At 38.5% G+C, this 24,557-nt stretch overlaps 2 protein-coding genes across 4 annotated transcripts in view; both read left to right on the top strand.

The window, feature by feature from the left end:
• Nucleotides 1-5,121, top strand: part of LOC145985455 (spondin-1-like) — a 129,647-nt gene extending 124,526 nt beyond the window's left edge. The window contains exons 15-17 of one of the 2 annotated variants that reach the window (XM_083119522.1): nt 1,824-1,883; nt 3,088-3,266; nt 4,688-5,121. In XM_083119522.1, coding sequence (XP_082975648.1) covers nt 1,824-1,883; nt 3,088-3,260 — 233 coding nt within the window. In that variant the 3' untranslated portion in view covers nt 3,261-3,266; nt 4,688-5,121. The remainder of the gene's footprint in view (nt 1-1,823; nt 1,884-3,087; nt 3,267-4,687) is intronic. The other variant, XM_083119523.1, reaches the window with a different exon arrangement.
• Nucleotides 5,122-6,671: 1,550 nt separating this feature from the next.
• The window catches only part of LOC145985452 (spondin-1-like), a 67,617-nt gene continuing 49,731 nt past the window's right edge, over nt 6,672-24,557 (top strand). For both annotated transcript variants that reach the window (XR_014441423.1, XM_083119514.1), the window contains exon 1: nt 6,672-6,820. The gene's annotated coding sequence lies outside the window, so the exon portion shown is untranslated. The remainder of the gene's footprint in view (nt 6,821-24,557) is intronic.

Below are 24,557 nucleotides of genomic sequence, written 5' to 3'. Positions count from 1 at the left end.
AATTTCGCTCTGAAGGATTACACATGGGATATAACATTATTTTTTATTTGTAAGCATTGCTTACAATGTTTAAATTCACGCCACGCCTCTGGAACAAGGTAATTTCTAAAAACTTACCGAGATATGGCACTTGTGTCGCTCTGGAATTGGCCACTTGGATTTAAAATGTCCTTGTACCAGTCATATCTCAGTTGTGAGCGTGCTTCATGTGGGTTTTCAGCAACTCTACCACATCTACTTGGAGCAATTCATGCAGCAAAGGTAAGTAGGTATTTTAGACTATCCCATTTTATTCGTGGCAATTTTCATCGTAAAATTAATAATACTAGCGGTGTCACTATTTTGTATTGTGGCGTTATTTCTGAAATGTGACGTTACGGTTTCTGGATTAGGCGATTTGCTTTTGTTGCGGCATCGAGGGGGAAAAACCTATGATTTCCGTTATTTTTAATTAATTTCTAAAAATATATCTTAATTGATTTTGATTTTACATTAGTCCTTATTGAGAAAATTCCCATATTCTATAGGAATCACTGTCGTTGCTGTGCTAATATAAAAGCCTAGAACTGGCATTAAGACTGGCGGGAAAACAGTGAATTACAGTAGTATCATTAAGTATCACTTGGCGAGTAAAGTATAACATTTACGTTTCTAACCTGGTAGGTCACACACTGCAAATACTTCTAACAAAAAGTTGGTGAGAGACCGAAGAAAGAAAAGTGTTAAAGTCGTTGCTTATAAGAAAAGACTGTCTAAACTTTTTAGTAACTGTTGAGAGCTCGGTGTCTTTGAGAGGGAGAGATTTTATGGCAAATAATATGCAAAGGTGCAACCAGGATATTGGTATGGTCGTTCATGTGGTGCGAGAAATAAACACTTTGTACTATTCGAATGGTTATTTTCTGCCGACATAAAAACTCAATATCTTAATTTATTTGCGAAAAATATTCGTAGAGTATGTTAAGTAAACCACCCCGTGTATTGGAATGTCGAACGAATTTTGATACTCTTTCTATTAATGTGAATTTTGATACTCTTTCTATTAATGTGGATATATACACGTTGTTTTCACACACATTCAAACATTTTTAATATGATAAGGACCTTCGCACTGAGTTTCCAGTCCAGTAAGAAACATTATTGCCATATCAAGTGGTTTCAAAGTGACGTAATCCAATATACAGTGAGTAATATTGCACGACAGTAACTTGATTCTATCTAGAAAGTGAGTTAAATTGATTTCCTTTATTTTACTTCGCTTTTCTGCCACTTTTAGCTAATCGCAAAAATGACGATGGATGAAGGGACAATCACATAAACATAGAAGGACGACACATAGTGTGTTAAAAATTGTACCTTAAAACGACAAAATATTGTAACGTTGTAGTATTCTAATGGGCGTACAGTTGCAAGCACTAGAAATACGTAGTCTAAATTGGACCCATCCAGAGCCCTGCCTGTCTCAACAGATAAAGTATATCATGTTGTGCATGGAGCCAATTAGATGTAAAATGACATGATCAAGGTTGTCTCCGTAAATGTGAAACTACCAAATCTCTCTCTCCATGCGAAGACGTTGACCGATTTCTAATTCGATTTCACGGGTTAATCTTTCAGACATTTCTCCACTTTTTCATTCCTGCTCACTAGCATTCTGGGAAAATATTTTTCCGTTCTCCTTAATTGAAACCAGATAAAAGGTTTTCTTCTTCAATAATGTAAAGCAATCTTTTGCGTGTATCGTACGTATACTCATAATACATATGTGCATACAATGAATGTACTTTGTTATTGCTAGAGGCTTCTTTATTTTTTTCCCGCAGCAGGTCAAAAGGAGAATAAACTTCCGCCTTCAGAAGAAGAAACATTGGTGTTGGAAAAAGGTAAGGATAAGAAATGCTACCATTGCATTTATTTAAGGTTTTGAAATGTCAGACAAAATGAGAATTTGATATCAACTACATATATCGCATGTCTTTCTGCGTGGGTAAAAAGGACATAAATGACAGTATTACATTTTCCCGCTAAGTCCTTCGAAGATAAATGAACTGAGACTCGGAAATTTAAGAGCGCAAGTGATTTTTTACTGTCCGAACAATCGCCTACGCTCAACTCAATTATAAATGGGTTTTATATTGGATCTTAATATAAAATCTTTTCAAGGCTTCTCCAACTTCTAAATAACTACAATTGACAATTCTATGGAAACAAAGAAACGTTAGTGAATTTTAATCCGATTTCCATTTTAAGAAAGCAGCATGTACCAAGGGAGATTGGATGGTGGAACTTTAGTCATCTTGAAAAGTAAAAACTGAAATTTCAAGGAAATATCTGACTAATGTTAAATGTAATTTATGTAAGTCTATATTACTGCAAGCAAATATTTCCTAGATATGTTGTTGTTGTTTTTAAGTCCAGATTTCCTATTTCCTATATATACTTGTGTAACATATGGGCTACCTTTACTTTTATACTCATTTCAACTTAGTGCGTAACTTAGTGTCTCGCTTGCTTACAGTCCGTGAGTTGACCAAAGAACCCCTAAACATAGCACTTACTCTGAGCAAAACATACTCTATCTGTATTTTTTTGTGCTCGTTTTAGAGACAGACGCACACATTATCGCAACATTCTACTGTCCTACTATAACATCAAGTTGCTGGGTCAAATTCACAATATTTATTTTAGAATATCTTCAAAAATAAAAGAAAGCCTTGACTTTTTCAGTACTCACAGACAAACTAATATAATTAAAATGTTGTTCACTGAAAACATTACAACAACGCCGAAATTGAAAGCAAATTGTAAATTGTTCCTGCATGTTTGGGAAACCAAGTCTCATCTCAACATGGACGTGAATTCCCCTGTTCAATAACCGTTCTACTCAACTTTGTTGTGAAAGTTATTGGTTTTCATTTTAATGTGTATTTAACACATAGTCTTTAAAATTATAAATTGGCTGTTGGAATTTATGGAACATAATATTATTATCACATGTTATTACCATAATGCACAACATGAATGCATATGGCACTCATGTCATGGTGATTACAAAAATGCACACCAGTGAATACCGTTGCTTTTCAGTTGGTCAGTGCGTGGTTGGCGAGTGGACTTCCTGGTCGCCGTGCAGCAAGACCTGCGGCCTTGACGGGGTCCAGGAGCGGAGGCGGACCGTGAGAAGCGGACGCAGGGCCCGCAAGCACTGCCCGCCGAGGGTGGAGAGCAGGGTGTGCTCTTTACCCAGGTGTTCGCTCTAGGGACAGGTTAGCATCCAGAAAGTACGAAACCCAAGAATATCACACCAGAAACAGACCCTTCCTCAGCTCTTATTTCGCAACCATGCTTAATTACATTTAAGAAACTAAACTTAAAGGTATTATGTATGCTGTTTCTCCTCTTTAATGTTCACTAAATTATAACCTATTAACGTTTCCATTAATCTTTGAAAATTTTAGAATGGTTCGATTGAAATACCAGTCAATATTTTAGATACCATATACAGCACATGAATCAATAACATAGTGAATTTAAGATGCGATTTAAAAGTTTTTCGTTTGATGTGACAATCAAAAATTGAAAGTAGCTTTTAAATTTGCAATACCTCTATACATCGCAAGTAGAATATATACTTTACCGAAAGTCTGTTAAATTTCCAAATATTTTGGAATATAGGGGGTACTTGCTCGTAGGCTGATTGTCTACGAAAACCCCTTCTTTACCGTTCTGACATCGTCATTGGTTTTCAGGGGATTATAAAAATATTCAATAAGGTAAGTGAAGGTAAATGCGCCACGTTAAGGGTTTATGTTTTGCCTTTACATAGATGAAAAGCTAACATATTTGCCTTTCAAAGTAATCAGTGCCATTTTATAAAAAATATTGGAATATTACAGGTCATTTCATTGTTTAGCCAAGATAAAAAGTGCAGCAAAGTGACATACCGGGTGTCCATAAAATCCCTTTACAATTTCAAAAATTCACTACAAATGCAAATGATGAGATATTTGAGTGATTTTTTTTATATTGTACTCGTTTACTATTAAATTTTGTACTAATAGTCAATTTGTGTATTTCCGGTAACATTGTGAAGAAAGACAGGTCCTCGAAGGAAAAATGGCAACACCGCAAGAAAAGGCAGAATGTGGTTCATTGAAACAAAATCTTACACTCAGACTCAGCGAAACTTCAGAACTAGGTATGGGAAACAACCACCAGCACCTATCTTTCCTCTGGAGCGAATTTGATATTGCACTAAATGCACTCGTTTTAACCGTTGTAAATTAGGGAAAGTATCCCTGATTGGAGCGTCATTTCCTAAATATGAAGTTGTTCAAATCCAATACAAGAAAACCCTTTTCCCTTAACTCATCAGATTCTGAATGTATAATTTTGAAAATATTTCAAATTTTTGGAACGTTGAGCCCTCCGAAAGGGTTAAACATGACAGACCATTTCTAAGAATCGGACAATTTTAAAATCAGAGGGAAAATGCTATCAGAATAGATCTTCAAACTTTTGTATCAAACAATAAAATAAAACTGGTATTGGCTCCTGGACTAATCAATTTCATTTGTTAATATTACTTTTAAGTACTTGATTTTTGAGACTTATCCATATGAATTTTATCACCTAACACTTACTTTCTCGGCCTGTAAGTAAGTCTAAACAGTCTTTTACTTTCCAGGTAACGAAGAAGAAAATCCCCAATGAAGACGAAATCATCCAAAACACACCACAGTTTACATCTTCATCCTTTTCATAAACATCTTGGAAGTAGAATATTAAATAGTTAACTTTCAACGCACAAGGTGTATTCAATAAGCTTTGAGCAGAGATCAAGAATTAGTATCCGAAAGATAAAATATCTCTTTAGCTGTTTCAGAGTATTTGAGATGAACCGGGAGAGACTTTCACACCTTACGACTGGAACGGTTATTCAAATGAAACATTATACTCAACATTTTCGGATGTTTGTTATATTTTAGTGAGGATCCGCACTTTGTGCAGAAAGCAACGAGGTTTCCGTTGTTGCTGAGACATTAGTTTATTCTTCAAGTTAGATATCGATAATTTCCATTTACAGAAAGAAAAGAATAATATTACCGACTATAACATTACTTCGAAGACTGTTGTTTTGCATAAAAAATTTCTTGTCTTAAAATAAAATAATGTTTTCTACGTACATATTTTGTTTTATTTAACTGAAACTTAATATTTTTTCACAGAACAAATTCATGTCATAGAAATGGCAAATGTTTTAGTATTTATAGTTTTTCAGCCTGTCGTTTATAAAAGGAAATGAAAGCAAATTAAGGGAGAATGGACTGATTGGGGCCAGAGTTGTAGACCCCAGGGCTAATACGCCTATGTAACTTGCAACTTTTACTTTCCTAGTTTGTGTGCCTAGTTACCCAGTATCTTCTAAGCAACGGAATGCATGCTGCATCGCCGTGAAAGAAATTCAGTAAGCCCTATGTAGAGCGCACCACATCCTTTACCGAAAGTAAAATTTCAAACTAGGGATTGACCGATTTCAAATACTCTGCGTTCGAAGTTTTGCAGCTACTGTATGGCTAAGCTAAAACGAACGATACTTATTTACATGAATTATACATAAATATATGCAGGTAAATATGCACATTGTCAAAATGAGAGTAAAAAATAACTAAATCAATATATTACACGTGTTATTATCAGACTCAAAGATTTGCTTCCCGAAACCATCTGGCATTCTCACAAATAAATAAATCGGATTAATCCTTCTCTTTCGGTTATAGTATGGCACATGTGAAACACTTATGTACCGGCAAAAGACGTAAACTGTTCTAGTACAAGTTTTTCATGCAATCAATCAACGTTGAAATAAATTAGGAACCTTTTGGTATGGACCAATAGTGCGGCAGTAATGTTAGCGAAAGGATACGGTCAATACTCGTAAAATTACTCAATGATCAAATGCTGATTCTTACTTCTGACTATTCGATTTAATCAACAATGTTTTTTATTCAGTTCTGATGAAATCGTTTTAACAGTGTAAAGTTCACACTCATGCATCACCAGATTAACGCATATACACAAGCAAATACATGTGCATAAACAAATGGCACAAAAAAAAATAAACATTTTTTTCCTGCGGAAAATGCGTAACAGAGATCGCAACCCAGTACCTCGAATGGAAGAGGAAAATCAAAGGAAGAAAAAGTATTCAGAGCAAATCGGAGATTTAAGAATATAATAAATACACTTTATCCTCTTCCGGCCTACTTGCCTTTGCTAGTGACGTTACTAAACTAGGGAGAAATTAGTCAGGTACTTAATATTATTTTTTTAACAAAAGAACGCGTTATGTAAAGGAAAACGTATTGAGGTTTATTTTGACACCCTTCGTGGTTTTGCACCCCCTGAAAATCTTGAGCCACAGGCTCCAGCGTATTCAGATAATTAGTTAATGTACTACCACTATCAGAAAATTGGACTCTTTCGCCACGTGCAGAACCTGCGAAGGAGCGTGGTGTCAGTCGAGATAAATGATTAAAGAAAATGGAGGAAGGAAAAGAGAGGAGGAAGAAAAGTAGCGGAATATAATTAGCAAGCTGTCAAAAGCACCAGGGCCAGAGCGCATTACCAGGCACAGTTTCTCAATGTTGCGGTTGGTTCATGTTTTGCATCAGCTCGTTGGCCAAAGTGGCTCCATCTGTGCTTGCGTTTCGTAAGCTGTGACGAGTTTATCTTCCAAGGCGGAGGGTTCATGCGACAGACGTTAAACAGTTGTCGAGTGAGAGAGATCTGAAGCGCTGCAGATCACAAGAGTTCAAAGGTAGGTGCACACAGGGATTCCTTCTAGCCTTTCGTCGTTCTTATTTAATGTATTGTATGGGTTACTGTCGTTGTAGCAGAATTGTACCAATAAGTCAATGTTACGAGGCCCTGAATGATAGCGAGGATTACATATGCTGCAATAACACATGCAGAACGCTGCACTAGTAAAGATCACGTTCCTGAACTTGATATTACGATCCTGAACATACTGTCATCTTGTTTTACATAGTATGAAGCCCTGTGCTCTTTACGGCTAAGTCGGTGTCGATAAACGATCTTCCCGCCAAAGTTTGACGTTAAAATCCAGAGTGCGTTGACTCTTCCATCTAACTTCAGCTAATCCTATTTCATTATATTGGTCGCGATAACCCTAAAGAACCAGAAAAGCAGTATTCCTTTCTGTACATAAATGTTAACCTCACTTCCTCGTAGTACACCCTAGGCAGCATTTTGTAGACTAACTAGGCTCTGGCGTCTGGAATCACAGTGAATATAATGGTCTCTGACACTTGTGTTGTCCTGTCTATGTGTGATTGTCCTTTTACCAAATTGATCTTACCATCTTTTATGCTCATCCTCGAGATGAACCAAAAGGGGCAGAAAAAAGACGCAAAATAAAACAAATCGATCAAGCTAGAAAAGTCACGTTAAATAATCAAGTACAAACAAATTCCTTATAACATTAACGTTCGACATGACCTTCATAAACAAGAGAGTAGTTGATTTGATTTGGTTTATTTAACTTGGCTTTTCTGCCAGTTTTGGCTAATCGCGAAGATCAGGATGAGTGATGAAATTGATGAAAGGGCACTCACAAAGAACACCCATGCCGGAACTCTAACCTGGGATCCCTGATCCCTGGCAGAGTAGTAGTTTACGTTTTCGTAATATATAACGAGGACAATAGAAATGTTTTAAAATATTACATGTTTTAGTATTCAATTTAATAACAATATCGAAATATATTTTACTAACATATTTAAAGTTTTCCATATTCAACACTGATGAATATTTAATTACAATGGAATGCCTTGACGCTCCTTCCCCAACATGCACAGCAATTCCATTGACAAATATTTTTTAAGTGTTTCCTTCAATAACTAAGAAATTTGTAGAGAATAAATTGTTTATTAACTTTAATTCTAAAAATATTTAAAAAGAGAAAATATGTTGGAATTAAATATATAGGTAATTAATTTCAATCTGAGCTATTACTGAAGAGATTTAGTGACTTAGTTCCAATTGACTGGTTATCATTCGACTGTGGTAGCGAAAGTTCCTCTACGATAGAGTGAAGGATGAATCGAGCAAAGGGCAAAATACCATCATTCAGCCTCGTGGACAACAAGCATATGAGGGCATAAATCAACTCTTCTAACACAATTAATAAAACTCTTGCACTCTCTATAGTATAGCATGACAGACATGCTCGCCACGCAATGAAATAAGATGACTGATTGATTGATTATTTTGCTTCGGCTTTTTGCCACTTTTGACTAATCGCGAAGATGAGATAAAGAGGAGTTTGATGTTATGTGGAATTATAACACCATTAAGCCTTGTTTCCATGATATGAAAAACTCAATATACTGACCAAGGCAGAAATTTATTTCATTATAAAACATAAACTGAACGTAACGTTTCAACCTTCTAGCAAGGTCTTCTTCAGACTCTGTACCAAGTACAACTGAAAAGAGACAAGAGAGAAAGAGGAGAGAAGAAGGAAGAAGAATGAAGAAAGAAAGGAAAAAGAGTCCAACCACCTTCCAAATGAAAGAAAATGTTTAGCTACATCGCCTGTCAGGTGAAAGTACAGTTGACAAGGGTAGGCCGCCTGCTGTAATGTTCCAGGAAAACAACTTTCTAATAGTCTGGAGGGGAGTAATTTTTGTGTATATATATGGTCCTGCTTTGTACCTTGTTACATTTGTACTTGGTACAGAGTCTGAAGAAGACCTTGCTAGAAGGTTGAAACGTTACGTTTAGTTTATGTTTTATAATAAAATAATTTCTGCCTTGGTCAGCATATTGAGTTTTTTATGTGGAATATCTGATGTATAAAAAGGAACTGCAGTAAAATATTCTCATCCCAAAATAATATTACTGAGCTCGGATTTTTCTGTAATAAAAATGACAATACATGCACCTTATCAGTCAACGTGAGACTTCCCATATCCCACGCGTGTCTTATTGACTGGCATTCTTGAGTGAACTTTTATGAAGGTAAAACTTTTAAAGTTAGTGGTTACGCTAAGGAGCGGAGGCAATATGTTACAATGTGCCTTTAATTAACGGTTCACGAAAGTTAACAGTATTTATTATTATTTGTCCTTGTTCAATTTAATAAATCCTTTTCTTTCTATATGATTTAATTTCTTCGGTGAAAGGGGATGAAATGTGATGGCCTTCTTACTTTTAATACAACTGGTGATTAAAAAGTGAAAACTGACATTATATGTTCGGTTTCATGTAAGTGTCTTTTAGCAAACACTGTTCAAGCCCATTATTACTGAAGGGATTTTTTACATAGAATTCGCTTCTCTTGTTGAGATTATTAATGTAGAGGGAGCCGTCCTCCGTGGAGTACAGGTGTCCCGCTCTGGGCATGTGAGTACCCCTTCATCAATTGCATCATATCATCACTCATTTTCATCGTTCCTATTAGCCAAAAGTGGCAGAAAATATTCGATCCCACCTATATGACAGTGTCATTTAACTTGGATGGACACTACAGGCAAGTTGCAGGACTGGGAGTGAGAATTTACATACGTGTCCAATGTCAAAGCTCCAATCTGCCTCATGCTTTGACTTTCAAATAACAACAATTAACACATATTATTTACGTACATTTCTGAATAATGCTCTCAACGTTTCTCATAGGGCTTTTCCTGATATTGGAAATAAAGAACGGAAATTCAAGGAAGCCGAATAAGACATTTTTTCACACCCACCGGCTGCAAAATCCTTCTTCAGATATTCAGGTCCTTAGTGATATGATGTGGCTCTTACGAGATGTTTCAAATAGAACTTTGAAACTTTAAAATTGTCTCAGGATATTGGTATCGACACAGCTAAAGTAATAAAAAAAAGTATGTCATATACGCGTACAAGAATATCAACACGCATGGCAATGGCCATTCTTTACGAAGAGTGCAGCTATATTGTTTGAAACCTGCACGAGCATTGGCTAGATAATCGGGGTAAAATATCATATCTTTCCGGATGTCGATTCGATTAGGAAGATTATTTTATCATCCTCCAGAATTTTGAGGTTATCGCGGAGTTAGCTACTGCATTTATATACTCTGCTACAACACTCTGCCTGATACTCTTCTGATCATCACTGAAACTTTATAACTGTTTTCTGATTGTTATTATTATTAAGAGGATAATAGTAAATGTAATTATATGGTAAGTGTAATTTTTTATATGTATCCTAATGTTTGTTTTATCTTCCCTTGTGGCTTACAGATGAATTTCGCGATATTGTGATAGCGATATCTGCAGCAAAGTTAAAGTTTTTATGCAGAAATTGACATGTCAATACCTTCGATATCTGATTTGATGCTGCATTTGAGATTGAGTTGTTTTGAGTCCACTTTATGCATATATAGGCTAATTGAGACTGGATCTACATAAACTGTACGATCCGGAGCACTAAGTGTCTCCACCGATACTGCATTTGAGTAAAATCGTACAAACCATTTCTAGATAAGCGAGAAATAATGTTTCTTTCTATGTTGCTGACATTCCAAATGTTGTTGATATTTTCGAATCTCTGTTTAGGCTATATTTATGGAGAGTAAGATACTAAATTGCAGCTCTTTTATAACATTATTTGGGGTAAAACGTTGTTAATATATTTTTTTAAACTAGAATGCGTAGTTTAGGATGGAGATGCGGAGAATAAATATTCTGACTCCTACAGCTCGTACGCTGAAATTCTTATAGCAGCCTTGTTGCATTTGGTAAAAAATCAGTCCACACTTTTCAAGATAGCGGACGAAAAGCGTTTTTTTCGTATCATGCGACGACCAGAAGTTCTGCTTCCATTTGCCCACACTAAAATTTATTAGAATGAGAAATTAATATCTCAGAGGTTTTAGGATCTTACTAGAGCTAAAAAATAATAATTAAAACTTTGTTATATAATTTATTGATTCATTGCGTGATTTTGGAAAGACTAGGGACCGAAATGGGACCAAGTCAACAATTATGCGACCATGGTAACGGTAGCAACATTAGAAGTTTTAAGCTGAAATGTATATAGTGTCTGGATAGCTGGGATTGTATTTGAGTAAAGTCGGTCAAAGTGTTTCAATATGGCGAGGAAAAAGTCGATTCTTTCTCCGATATTCTTTTGATATTTTCAAATTTCTGTTTCGATGCGCGATATTTTCAATACAGATTTTCTTCGCTACCGAAAAAAATCACAGTATCTCGCTTGTGTCCATTCCATCTCATGGCCACACGTGTTATTATTAAAGCCAGACTCACATCTACACCAAGGAAGATTCACGATCGTTAAAAAGCAACTGAATTTGAGAGTCCTTGTATTTTGTAGCGTCTATGGCTGAAGGAAATGCCTGCTCTCCGGCCGAGAGGAAATAATAGGATTTGAACAGAAGCTAACGAACCATTCTACTCTCGGGGAACAATAATTTGGAGAGCAGTGGAAACATTGATTAATTTTTTCTTCTTTCATTGTTCCGAGATTTACAAATGAATCACAACATTGAACAGAGCGCTTTTTTCTTTCAAGATCGACTTTGTAATTTAATTATTTCAATATAGTTTGCTCTTCCTTTGGATACAAAATGGAAAATGTGCTTTCTTTCTATTCAAGTCCGACAATCACGTTGTTGAATATAATGTATTGGTATTATATTAAACTTTAACGACTAGATTTCAACAGCCTATATTGTTTGACTAGCTGAAGGTGAAAATTAACTGTGGTAAATAATCAAATGTTGATTCATAAACTTTACTTCAAAACGTCTCCTTCAATTTCAGAATGCTTTTGAGTTCTTTAGTTTGGCCTCTCTGGTAGCGTAGTGACTAACGCTGGCTCCTTGTAATCAAAGGATCCCGGGTTCAATACCCGGTGGAGTCACATTGCACTGTGGTTCAGATTTTATTTTAGACTATAGCTGGACTCCCGATTAGCTTATCTGAGCAGAAAGTGGATTTCAAAGAAACAACTTTGAGCACTTTCTTGCGATAGATTAAGAAGTACAGGGTGAAATCTAAGTTGAAATGGTAAGCTAGTCTTTTCAAATGCACCATCTATGTGTGTGTGTGTGTGTGTGTGTGTGTGTGTGTGTGTGTGTGTGTGTGTCTGCGGGCGCGAAAGTAAATCATTAACTTTATAATGATGGTTATATGCAAGTTAACTTGTAAGAACAGGAGGAGCATGTGTCATCTGGAGTCGGAGTGGAGACGTGAATGGCGCGACAGATGCACGCTTCAACTCGCTGTGGCCCTGCACTTGACAGCCATATTACAACTTCCGCTTTGCAGAGACAAAGTTTACTGAATATACGATGTAAAACTCAGTGATTCTTGGACATTTTATCGATAAAACTGAATGTAGAAAAATTGAAAATGAAGAAATCACGTCATATTTTTAATATTAGTAGTAAATCGGTGGAAATCATTGAAACGTGTGATTAGCGTCTGCCTTCTGCTTCCATCATGTGCGCCTGCGCCCTAGAGCGCGGTGGGTGATGTTAGGGGCGACACCTGTCGGGAAAAGTGACAACCGTACTGCAAGGGGACATGTAGATTCGGACGACTTCGACGCCACACGAAAGCAACGGGAGAGAACGGGACGGAGCGCTTGCCAATCCGGACACGGCCTTAGTTAACTTGGTTTGGGTTGTTAGAGCGCCACGCTAAATATAAAGATAAAATATTGTAATCAAATCTCTATCAGTACTAATTTATTGTGAAATCCCTATAGCCAATTAACCGGGGGACATGCCAACGTTCTTACTAGTATCTATAGAGCATATTGCGTCTACGGAGTAAGCACAGTTCCAACTTGTTTGTTATCTAAAGTATCTCTTTCTTGGCTCTCAAAAACTGCCGCATCACGAATTTTATATTTAGTAACTATCCTACAGTGTCCAAAATTATGGATCTGCTACATTTAATCCTTCTTCCTATTTCACTGCGCATAGAGACGTGTCTAAAGATATTCGCATCTCGAACTCAGCCTCCCTGGCAACTAGGCCAACCTCTTTTGTGACACATTCGCCGGTGGCTTTCAGATAAATGATCATCATCCTTGAAAGGCATTAGATGTTTATAAGACTGAGGATATCAATGTACGCTACTAACACGTGATATTCTTCAAAAGTTTCCAACAAATTGAAGCTGAATTTGCGAAATTGCTTGCCAAAAAATGTTCCATAACTCGTCTGCGGCACAAATTTACGATTTACGAAACGCAATATTCTCGCGTATTTGCAAAGGAGCTCCATTTCCGTCAGTCGTCCTTGGATCTTGCCAATAGTTACCAGGTGGAAGCGTTTCAGCTCTTAATACGAAGTAATTTATCAGGCAACACAAGTTCTTTCAATGTGACCTCTTGTATTTGTATTTTCTTTGTTTTACGTCATTTTTCTCCCTGTCTAGGTTAACCGAATACGATGAGGATCAATGAAGATTAGATACAGCGATAAAGGGACACGCTTGGATTCGAATCCGGGACCGTTGTGCGCTCGGACACCGAGGCAACAGTTGAGCGCTTGAATGGGGGCGAGTGTTTGCCTCCAGAGATTTTCCAAGATTCGTGGCTGTTTATGATCCATGAAATGAATTTTTTGAAAGATGATTATGGAGTACAATCTTGTTACGAATTCCGCAAAGAACTTGGAACCGTGATTTAAATTATTATGCGTATCCATTACAGACCTATGAGCCCAAATTTCCATATTAGTGATTGTGCATAGTTTGTTATCTTACGTTAGTTCAAAATATTTAAGCCAATAAGGGTTAATATACCAACAGACCTTACCACCTTGCTTTCTATGTTCGATTGTCACTATAATATTCTATAGAATGATAATGCAACTTGTAACTAAGAATAACCAACACCATGTTAGTAAAATATGTTGAATTGCATTAGCGTGGTTAAGATGCTGTGATAAAATCCACGAAACAGGCTCGAACAATTCATCTGTAACTAACTTGAGGTTTCTCAAATGACTCCGCTGCAACTCGAAACCATGGTAATAAATCAAATCACGATTCCAAGTTCTTTACGGAATTCGTAACAAGATGGTACCTCATAATCGTCTTTTAAAAAACTAATTCATTTCATGGGTCATAAACAGTCACGAACCTTGGAAAACCTCTTGCGTAGGGTTCTGCGACCACGCTTCATTTCCAACATAAAATATTCACGAAAGCTGAAAGAGCGGCGCTTCTGGCCACGGGTGAGGAGGGTGGATGGAGAACTCGGAGGCGTTTTCCGTTGCGTTAGGTCGCGATCTGTGCTCCACGTTGTCCTCGCTTTATGAGACGCGATCTGGGGTAAGCAGAAAGTTAAAAGTAGACGCCAGTGCTTGAAACAGAAAACCTCCATCAAGGCCGGCTCACGGTTTTTTCTGGGTTTTCTTTATCTTTTTTGAAAGTCACTTCCGTTGATGAATGGCCGCCATGTGACGTGCGCCTCTCGGTGCCCTCTGAGAGCACATCGCAAGACGCACATCCAGAGCGCATATGGCTCTCGTCATGTGTCGTGGGACGGAAGGATTTCCTTGTGCATCACATTTGATTGGGTGCCGATCGGAACAGACGATGCATCTAGACGTATCGAAATGCAACATGTGCAACTGCTGGATGGCGCATTTCTTCTGCAATGCATCTGCAGATAATATTCAATTGTGTAAACACACGTAACATATTGCAAATACACGTTTCTATCAAGAGAATTAACTTTTATTTTTCCTATGATTCAATACCAATTTAAAAAGAAAAAGAACTTCGCATATCTGCTCGTACTCAACTTTTCAGGCGTTCGTATTTCGACATTTGGACATTTGAAGTAGACAAAACTAAGGCCAATCGCATAAATATCTCCATCCTTTATCAGTATCTCCATATCGTAAGAATTAGCAACAAATACCTATGAACAGAGTAGTTTTTTTTTTAAAATAAACTGTTTTGAACATTTTAAAATTTTATCCGATATCTTGCGTGTGTAGAATAATTAGTCCTCTGTAGTAGAACCGGCGATCTCAAAATTAGTTATGAAGCTATTTTGAAATTAAAATATCGCATATCACAACCGCGAGTCAGCAGCGCCAAATGTATTTTCCAAAGTGTTGGAGGTTTAAAGCACGCCATGTTGAAATTCGTTGACTTAGTTCGGCCAAATACAATAAAAGAATACTCCTATGATGTACGTACACAGATACTATAACAACGTATGCTCGAAAGCTATGATGCTATGAGGTTTCGTGGTCACGTATTGGTGATTAGAATTCCCTTCACTCTTCAACCTCCTCCACGCCCTACATGCCAATGTATTTATTACCACATCGTAGTTCAAATAATGCCGTAATATTTCTGGAAGTTTTGTATGTTAAGCTTTCTTTGCCCAGATAGACAGTTAAAAGTACCAAAAGAATTTGTAGCGCTCGCAAAATTTGGAAAAATAAATTTTTCGATCCGACATCTTGAAACACTTGACTGACTAGTCATTCGATGTATCAAGTTGAATATAAATTTCAGTTTAAAACATCTGAATGTAACACTGTTGAGCCTTCTTTCCATGTTAATAAAACATTAAAATGCTGACCAAGGCAACATTTATTGTATATAAAAAATATACACTAAACACGTAACGTTTCCACCCTCTAACAGGGTCTTCTGCAGACGAAGATTCACAATAAATTTTGCTTTGGTCAGTAAAAAAAAGGTAAAGTGTTCCCCTGTGCTTAGCACCACGCCATGAAGGCGTATAGGGGGTGTGGGGGTAACGCCCCACACTTTTCTTGATCCGGTCGTGAGTGGGGGTGATGTGATCAGCATCACGCCCCTGACCGCCTTTACCCCCCAGGGTTTCCCCCAGGTACCCATGTTATTCGACGCTGGGTGGGCGCCGGGGCCGCTTCCATCGTTAGAAAAGTTCCCGGATTTGAACCGGCCGGGGATCGAACCCGGGACCTTTAGCATGGTTGTCAGACGCGTTACCGACTGAGCCACCGCGTCAGTATTTTAATGTTTTATCTGAATGTACTGCAATTTTTGCGACCATAGTACTGGTGACTTGCCCCAATTTGATCCTTACTTCTCCTTAATTACATCATATATATTAAAAGGAGTTTTATATTATAAAATATCAGCTCATGTCCTAAAATTGCAAATTAAATTTGAAAGAACAAAGAAAATGTCGACGATGCTCCATCAGGACATTTTTTTTATATTTTGAGTGGCATGTACTACACGTCGAGTTAGACGCTTACGGGGGTCACCGCATTACAGTAATTTCATAGAGAAACAACAGGAAATATGATATTTCGACTTCTACATTTAGTTCAATTCAAGGAAAAGAAGTTATGTGGGAATTTTACATCATGTGCTTCAAGTCTTTTTAAGTTATGGTTTTAGTACGGTTTGTTCCTTGGATTGACTTGTCACTATCGAAATTGTTATGGATGAATTTTCAAGTTCAAGTTTAATGCGACTTTTTTCCCAATCTACAAATGCAACTTGAAGGCGATAGTTCCAAGGATCAAGAGATATTGAAAAGAAGAGTCCCGTATGAGCATTTACCAACACGGAAACCGGATACTTTTTTGAAATATTTGGTTTTATTTTATTGAGCGGCACATGTTGGCCAAAAATTAATCGGATACTAAAATCAATTTCATTTCTATTTTACTTTTACTAATGAGTTGAGGACTGATGTAATGAGGTGTTGCGGGTTAATTTTAAAAGCCACAATTTCCAGTGCACTAACAATTTCGAGAAGATTGACGTAAAGTAAATATTCCAACTGTAGATGAGGCTTGGGAGCTGCGTCGTACCTAAACGACACCTTCGGAGGTCCAGGAATGTTGGCAAGTGTCATCGATCCACCGGTGGCATTTTAACAAGCTGCCATCTCTGAAAAATGTTGATGAAGCCCCTGCCTCAGACTCCAGTCGAAACTAGCCCCTTCGCCCCGGCAGGAAGCACTTCTTCAAGTCCTCTTTGAGGCTCCGTGAGACAAGCGAACGCGGAAGACTTGGCTCGCCATGAAATTCATCGGTAACTTCCGACTGAAAGAATCGCTACACAAATCTCAACAGCTGCAGAGATGAAACTCCAGGCGAGCAATTAAAATTCAGCAAAACACGCAAGAACTAAAGCTACGCAAGCCGTGGAATCTACTCGCAGCTATCACGGTAAGTGTAGAGTTGTTAACAGACCTCAAGGATATCATCTCACCCAGGACAGGACCGTGATGGTAAGGAGGATGATGGCAATTCTCAACAACAGGGCGCCCCTTCATAAACTGAAATTAAAAAAAATGTTGATTGTATTAGAAATTCGTAGGAAAAATGGTTATTACTTTATTGCCATATCCGATCGCCGCCACTGATTCTACTCAATATGTACAGTCGCCGGCAATAAAAATAAGACTCCTATATCCTGAAATACATTGTGTGTGTTGCCTAACTCTACGGCGATAAGTGGATTTGAATAGCAAATTTTCAATGGCAACTTGTACCAGTGCCGTACACATAATACCTTGCAGGGAAGCGAAAATTTCAGGATCTAGGCGTGCCATTCTCATTACCGGTGACTGTACATAGTAATGAAATGTAAATTACCCAATTGCTTTTGTTATTTAAGGTAGCGGAAATTCGATAATTTACAATTTCTGAAGTGTTACTCTCTTCAAATTTGATTTTTTTTTATGTGGGGTCGCTTTTTTTCCACTTTTGGCTAATCGCGACTATGAGTGATGATATGATTAAACTATGAGCAGTCACAAATAACACCCACGCCCAGGCCGGAATTCGAACTCGAGATCTCTGGCTCCTATATTTCGAGAATCACATAATTTCATATACATATTAATAGCTGGAAAAAGAGAAAAGCGCCAGGTAAATTATTAATCTCCTGAAGGAATTTATTACTTCAGTACAGATTTACTATATAGTAGTATCTTGGTAGATACTGTACATTATAAATTTCTCATATATTATTTTGTAATATTTAACGTCGCTTTCATTCCACTTTTGGCTAATCACGACGATGAGGATGTGATGATAGGACACTCAGAAAGAACACCCATGTCCAGGCCGGAATTCGAATTCGGGAAATCTCCAAAAAGTTTCGCAATTTGCCGGTAAAGCTTTTTTATAACATTTCCTAGAAAGGCATATTATTTACTGCGAATGATTGTCTTACTTCTTCTTGCTTATGGTGATCTGGCAATCATGACACCTATACATTCCTTGAACCTAAAGTTGCATCGAGTTCTAAATGAATTATCTAATTCCTGGGCGGATCAGAGAGAGATAGAGAGAGGTGGGGACCTCTGCTGCAGCACAATCTTGTACCAACGATAACGGTAAATGCCCCTAGCAAAAATTTTCATTTATGATAATTTGGGTGCTACGTTTACCATTAGCTCTCCTTGCATATCCTTCAGATTTAAATTTTCCGGCCAAAATCCTGTTTGCCACTTGCAGTGTTCATTCATTCCAAATGCCTTGGCACTGGCTGGCTCTCGGCGATTGATCCAAGCAAGGGCCACCGGAAGCTGTTGCCCACGTGAGGGGGCTGAGACGGTGGCCAAGAGAGCAGACATTGAGGCTGAAAACGCGCTTCCTCGCACCGACTGACAGCTGGCTGGGGAAGTGTTACGTTTCTAAAAATACGCAAGATTCGTTCAAGATATGAAGGAATTTCACTTCAAAGGGCGATGCATGACGCAAGGTTGTTCCTCAGTAACGGGTTCATCTTTGAGTTTTTGTTTTAAGTCCACTTCATGCACAGATAGACTAATCGGTACTGGACCTACAGTAAAAAAAGTAAAAAAAAGTAAAGTGTTCCCCTGTGCTTAGCACCACGCCATGAAGGCATATAGGGGGTGTGGGGGTAACGCCCCACACTTTCTTGATCCGGTCGTGAGTGGGGGTGATGTGATCAGCACCACGCCCCTGACCGCCTTTACCACCCAGGTTTCCCCAGGTACCCATGTTATTCGACGCTGGGTGGGCGCCGGGGCCGCTTCCATCGTTAGAAAAGTTCCCGGATTTGAACCGGCCGGTGATCGAACCCGGGACCTTTAGCATGGTAGTCAGACGCGTTACCGACTGAGCCACCGCGGCCAAACTGGACCTACAGTTTAAACTGAAATCTGAACCACCGTGCCATGTGCCTCCACCGGATATCGAACCCGGAACTCCTTGATTACAAGGCGACGACGTTACCACTACACCATCAAGGAAGCCCAAGGATGTAAGCTGTATGAATTTCAGAATGCATTTTATTAAGTCCTTAAGAACGCTATTTTCCCCTGACTGTACAGAGTTATGGATTTCTATACATGTGTGTGATATATAGGGTGAGTCGCCACCGGAAATATTTCGTGAACAGCAATAAATATTGAAGAACTAAAATAGGAATTGTAGCTTTCCTGGCAAAAAAATTCAAAAAGTGTTCTCGGGTTACCAGCCAGATTAAATTGGAGTTAGCTTCCAACGTTTCGAGGGCATACATTGCTCTCATCTTCAGGGATATGACATTCGATACGTCGATATTTTTTACGATATCGACGCTTCGACGATATTTTAAAAATATCGACTCTACATCGATTCGATATATCGAAATATCCCACAGCTCCACTTCCGAGATGTTTGTTTTAAGCGTCAACTTCACGTTACAATTAGTACTTGACAACTACTTGACGTATTACAATGTAACAAACGCCATTCTTAAGCCTGGATCACACGGAACTGGATTGCCAGTAGGAATGCCCTAGTTGGCGCTGGACTGGCTACCCATTTGCTAGTTTTCACTTCACACGATACTTGTTACCAAACTTGTCGATAGACTCTTTGTTCCCATAAGACATTGCGCAGAGCAGACAATCTGTAAAGATGGACGAGCAATTTGAAAGAATGTTGTAGGAGAATTATTGCTTTGGGCTTTTATTAAAAATTAAAAAAGAAAAGTATGGACTAGAGACTGGATCGAAAAAATATGGTAATCAATACTTTCCGAACAAGCTTTATAATTAACTCGGGTATGCATATTCATACATGGGATTCGCAGGATTCATTCACATTTTTTAAAAAAATCAAACATTTAATTTAATACACATGTAATAATAAGGATTTTCATTTTCGGATAATCATATTTGTCACGTACACATCCCATCGCTTTGCATAAATACCTAAATATTCATGAACTGAACACGAATGCACTGCATGTCATCTATTTCCTTTTTTTTTTTATCGAGAAACTAACAAAAACAGCCAAAACTCGGAAACCACAGACAAAAAAAAACTCCCCTTTGCAAACTCACAGATTATCTTCACATGGCCAGACTTTGCTCTGATTGGCTGTTCCATAGAATCCTGTCGATGAAAGCCAGTAGCAATAGGAACATGTCCTATTCCTCCAAACCAACCATCACATCCGGGCAGGTAGCCAGTTCAGCGCCAACTAACGGGATATTCAGTTCCGTGTGATTCGGCCTTTAATTTTCCCTACTTTCAATTGCACGAAAATACGTAATATGGGGTTTCCATTTTAAAAAACGTAATTGAACGTATTAAGTCCGAGCCCCTCTCATACCTTTATACCTGCGTACGTAGTTTTACAATATTTATTGTTGTTCACGAAATATTTCCTGTGTTAATTTTAGGTGACGCGCAGTGGTAGCGTCATTGCCTTGTAATCAAGGGGTCCCGGGTTCGATGCCCGGTGGAGGCACAAGTGGTTCGGATCCAACTTTAAACTGTAGGTCCAGTCCCGATTAGCTTTACTGTGCATAAAGGGACTTAAAACAGCAACTCAAATTTTAGGTGACGCAGCCTGTATATGTATAGATCCCTAAATGAAACCTGTTTTGGAGTCAAACATTACTGTTGTGATATCGTTTTTAAAGATAATTACTAAAATTTCGTAATATTGAGCTTCATTTCTTAAAAATAGAAAATTAAACAAATACACCTAAGCAAATTACTAACTTTTCCGCACGACTTGCTTGTAACGGTTCTATACTAAGTCGCGCGGGAGAAGGTTTGTAATCTGCAAACGTAAACGTGTATTTATTTTCTACAAAGTCTTTATTCCTCAAACGTGAATAGAAAGTTAAGTACTATGAATATACAAGAAAATATCATATATATGTAGAAATATCATAGTTTATGAATTTTCGGACTCAGTAATAGGTAATTCGATATCAAACACGATATAGTTTATTCAGTGATTTACGATAGTTACGTAGTACGATAGCTTTTGTAGTATCCCTACGATTGGAAAATGGCGAGTAAAAAGCTACATACAGAAGAAATCGTTATGACTATCCAAATTGTGTAGTTCACATACCAAACCAGTACACAGAAACTCTCTGGATCTGAGCATTTTTACAAGGCTTTATGTTCAATCTCCGTGGCGGAATGGTTAGAACAGCGCGCAACGATGCCAACGGTCCCGGGTTCGAATCCCGGCTTGGGCACTGCTGTTATTTATGTCTTTTCTTCGATTTTATCACATTACCACTCATCCTCATCGTCGCGATTGACCTAAAGTGGCAGAATAGCGTCGCTGAAGAACAAAAATCATAAGCAGATGGGTCCATAGAAAGATGGATACGTTATTTAGTTGGTAATGTTGTATTCTGTACACAATGAAGCAATGGTCAAACTACGTAGTAACGACCATAAAAGCTAATCGTAAATGTAATAGAGTCCTGGCACGTTTTACTTTACAACCCCATCACTGGTTGTAAGGTTAAGAAACTCATTTTACGGGTAAGTTGGTGTGAACGCTTCCAAACATTCGACGAGCAAGCAATCCTTGGCAGTGGAGTAAAGATTCCCAACCTTCATTCCTGCTAATTGGAACGATCTAGATTGCATTAGCACAACACATGCCAAACTTTGATAAGACATCCTACCAGAAAAAAAGAAGAGTGCGTCAACCACAAGGACGAAATGCAAAAAAGTAAGAAGAGAAAAGGCAAGTGTTGTTTCCCCTCCATGTTGCGCATTATTTTGGCGGAGGAGAAGGGACAGGCAGCCGTGGACTTTGGAGCTGTGGGGAAATTCGCAACTGCTCGCTTCTGGACGAAAGCCAGCGTTGCATAATTTGAGCTAATTGGCGTTGCGAAAATGCTGGAACTTTCCTCAACAGAGCTTTTTGTGTATCTCGACAGTGTTATTCCCACGGTAGGGGTTGTTCCAGCGAAAGCCAGCAGAATGTACGAAAGCAGGATAGCAGGAGCTGAACAAGAAGATCAGCAGGTGACCTCTCGTGTCCAAACTGGATGGTATCCACTGACCCCTTCGTGACCATATCGGCACGTTGACCTTTCTTCTGGTCGCTTCTGATATTTTGGCTAAAAATAGCGGTCTGGCCTGCATTGTGTAAGTCTCAAAAGATAACGACAGAAAGCGGAGGGGAACAGACTGCAAGTGGAGTTAAGTAAGTCCGTCGCGTTTGCATTTCGCGCTTTTCAGTGCTGGTCACCAAACGCGGATACAAAACTGACATGGTTTGAAACTCACAGTTCTATAAACATTACGCCCCTTGAGAGTTTTAGGCACTCGCACTTTCGGGTGTTCGAAACTGGCCTTGACCCAGACGCAATTGACTCCTAAAGCATTAAACCTAGTTGCCAATGTTGAAAGCACAGTCATCAAACCGAAAACTTTGCCGCCAAATTATACCTCAATTAGAGAGAGAGAGAGAGATCGGTCCAATTATGCGAGTCTGACAGCACGCTGACTTTTGGGTCATGTAGAGGCTGCTCATGCACAAGATAGGGTTCGTAGGCGCCCAGTGCAGTGTATTCTGCGAATTTACCTGGCTGGAGAGATGAAACAACGCCCTGCTTACGTGTGTCTGTTGTGCCAATTGACGTGTTAGTTTCTTCGGATTTAGCGTAATCCTTCGGCGAATGTCCTCAACAACTTCCAGCGTGCGAACTGTAGGGGCTCTTTGAGGACGTTATACACAAACCCCGTGCTCCAGTTCTCAGGGCTCTGATAGGAAACAAAGGGGAGAGGGGGTGCGCGCAACACTTGTACACTTTAATACCCCCTTCTCTGATGCTGTCCACAGGTAGCGAAGAAACAATGTTTACACGGGTCCTACATTGTAACAACAAAATATTTAGTACACTACGAACAGCTAGGAAAGGATCTCCCTCGTGAAATTAATATTTCCGAGTAAAACTTTAATGCAAATGTAATACAAAAAAAGTCTGGTGAGGCGAGGTAAGTAAACCAGAAATACGGGTCAAGGGGAGATGTATACCTATTCCAATCCGACTTGAAACGTAAATCAAACGATTTATTCTATCTTAACTTTATAAGCCAGACAAGTACATTTCCAGTAATTCTTATTCTTACGTGTAGAACAGACTCCCTCCCCCGATAGTGGTAGATTTTATAGTAAACGGTAGTTTTCGGCAGGTCTTTCTTTTGCTGTTCTGTTCTAGGTTCTGTGCGGGTGTGTAAGGCATTAAACAATAAACAATGATTTCAATCTTTAAAAGGAATCTAATTTGGCAGAACTGTAACCAGATACCGATTGGTGAACAGTAGACTGCCCTACACATTACCGTAAATATTTGTATCATGGATTCAAATTAAAACTTCTGACTCTCTAGAGTGTGCTTTAAAGTCCGTACAATACAGTCGATTATTGCAGCTTGGAAAGGTCAGAGGCTAAACGCAGTCTCTCAGAACTGCAATTAACTATTATAGCATTAGCAATTATACTGTTATGGTCGTAGATTTGCAGTAGAACAGCAAAACATCATGCTATGAATCTCGTTCGTCCACATTAGGACATTATAAGTTATCTAGCCTCATAATTGCAGGGTTTCAAACTACCTTCAGTTCTAATTTAGTGCATGTACGTAAAAAAAAGCGTAAACATTTGTCTGCTCAAAATAATTCATATAAAGAAATGAACATAAAGGGGGGGGGGATTGATGCCTTTGTGAGAGGGAGGCAAAGGAGGGCCATGCGAAAATTAATGTCCATCTAAAAAGTATATATTTCACACAATATCATTTGTCACAGTAATTTATGTTAATTATTATAAGGGTGTTGAAGGAACATGGTAATTTCAGACTGAAGCAGTGCTTTTTGAGGGGGCATAACTATTATGGGATAAAATATGCCTCTTTTGACCCCCTTAAAAAATTATTACCTTGCTTGCCCCTCCCTGGGAAAAATCCTGCGAACGTCCATGCTTTTGGCGATGGTTGGGAACCCCTGATAGCATCTGGTAACAGTTGATGCAGTGGCGAGGTGTGACATTTTTATGTAGTCATCGCCAGAGACATTGAAGGGTGCCAAATGGCCATATGCGCCGACACACCCGCCAATTTTAATCAGTCAATCAATCGCCAGGGTTGTTAAAGGTGAACCCATAAATACGCTTTCTGATTATTTCTCCCAGAACGGAATTGAATTTATTTACAATCTTGGGCCTTTAACAACCATGGTCATCGCAATATTTGCCGACTGTCAGGGTTCATCCTT

The sequence above is a fragment of the Lepisma saccharinum genome, chromosome 3, assembly GCF_977018435.1.
Source record: "Lepisma saccharinum chromosome 3, izLepSacc3.1, whole genome shotgun sequence".
In the NCBI taxonomy this organism is placed as follows: domain Eukaryota; kingdom Metazoa; phylum Arthropoda; class Insecta; order Zygentoma; family Lepismatidae; genus Lepisma; species Lepisma saccharinum.
The sequence above is the reverse complement of the archived record's forward strand: the minus strand, read 5'-3'. Positions and strand labels throughout refer to the sequence as shown.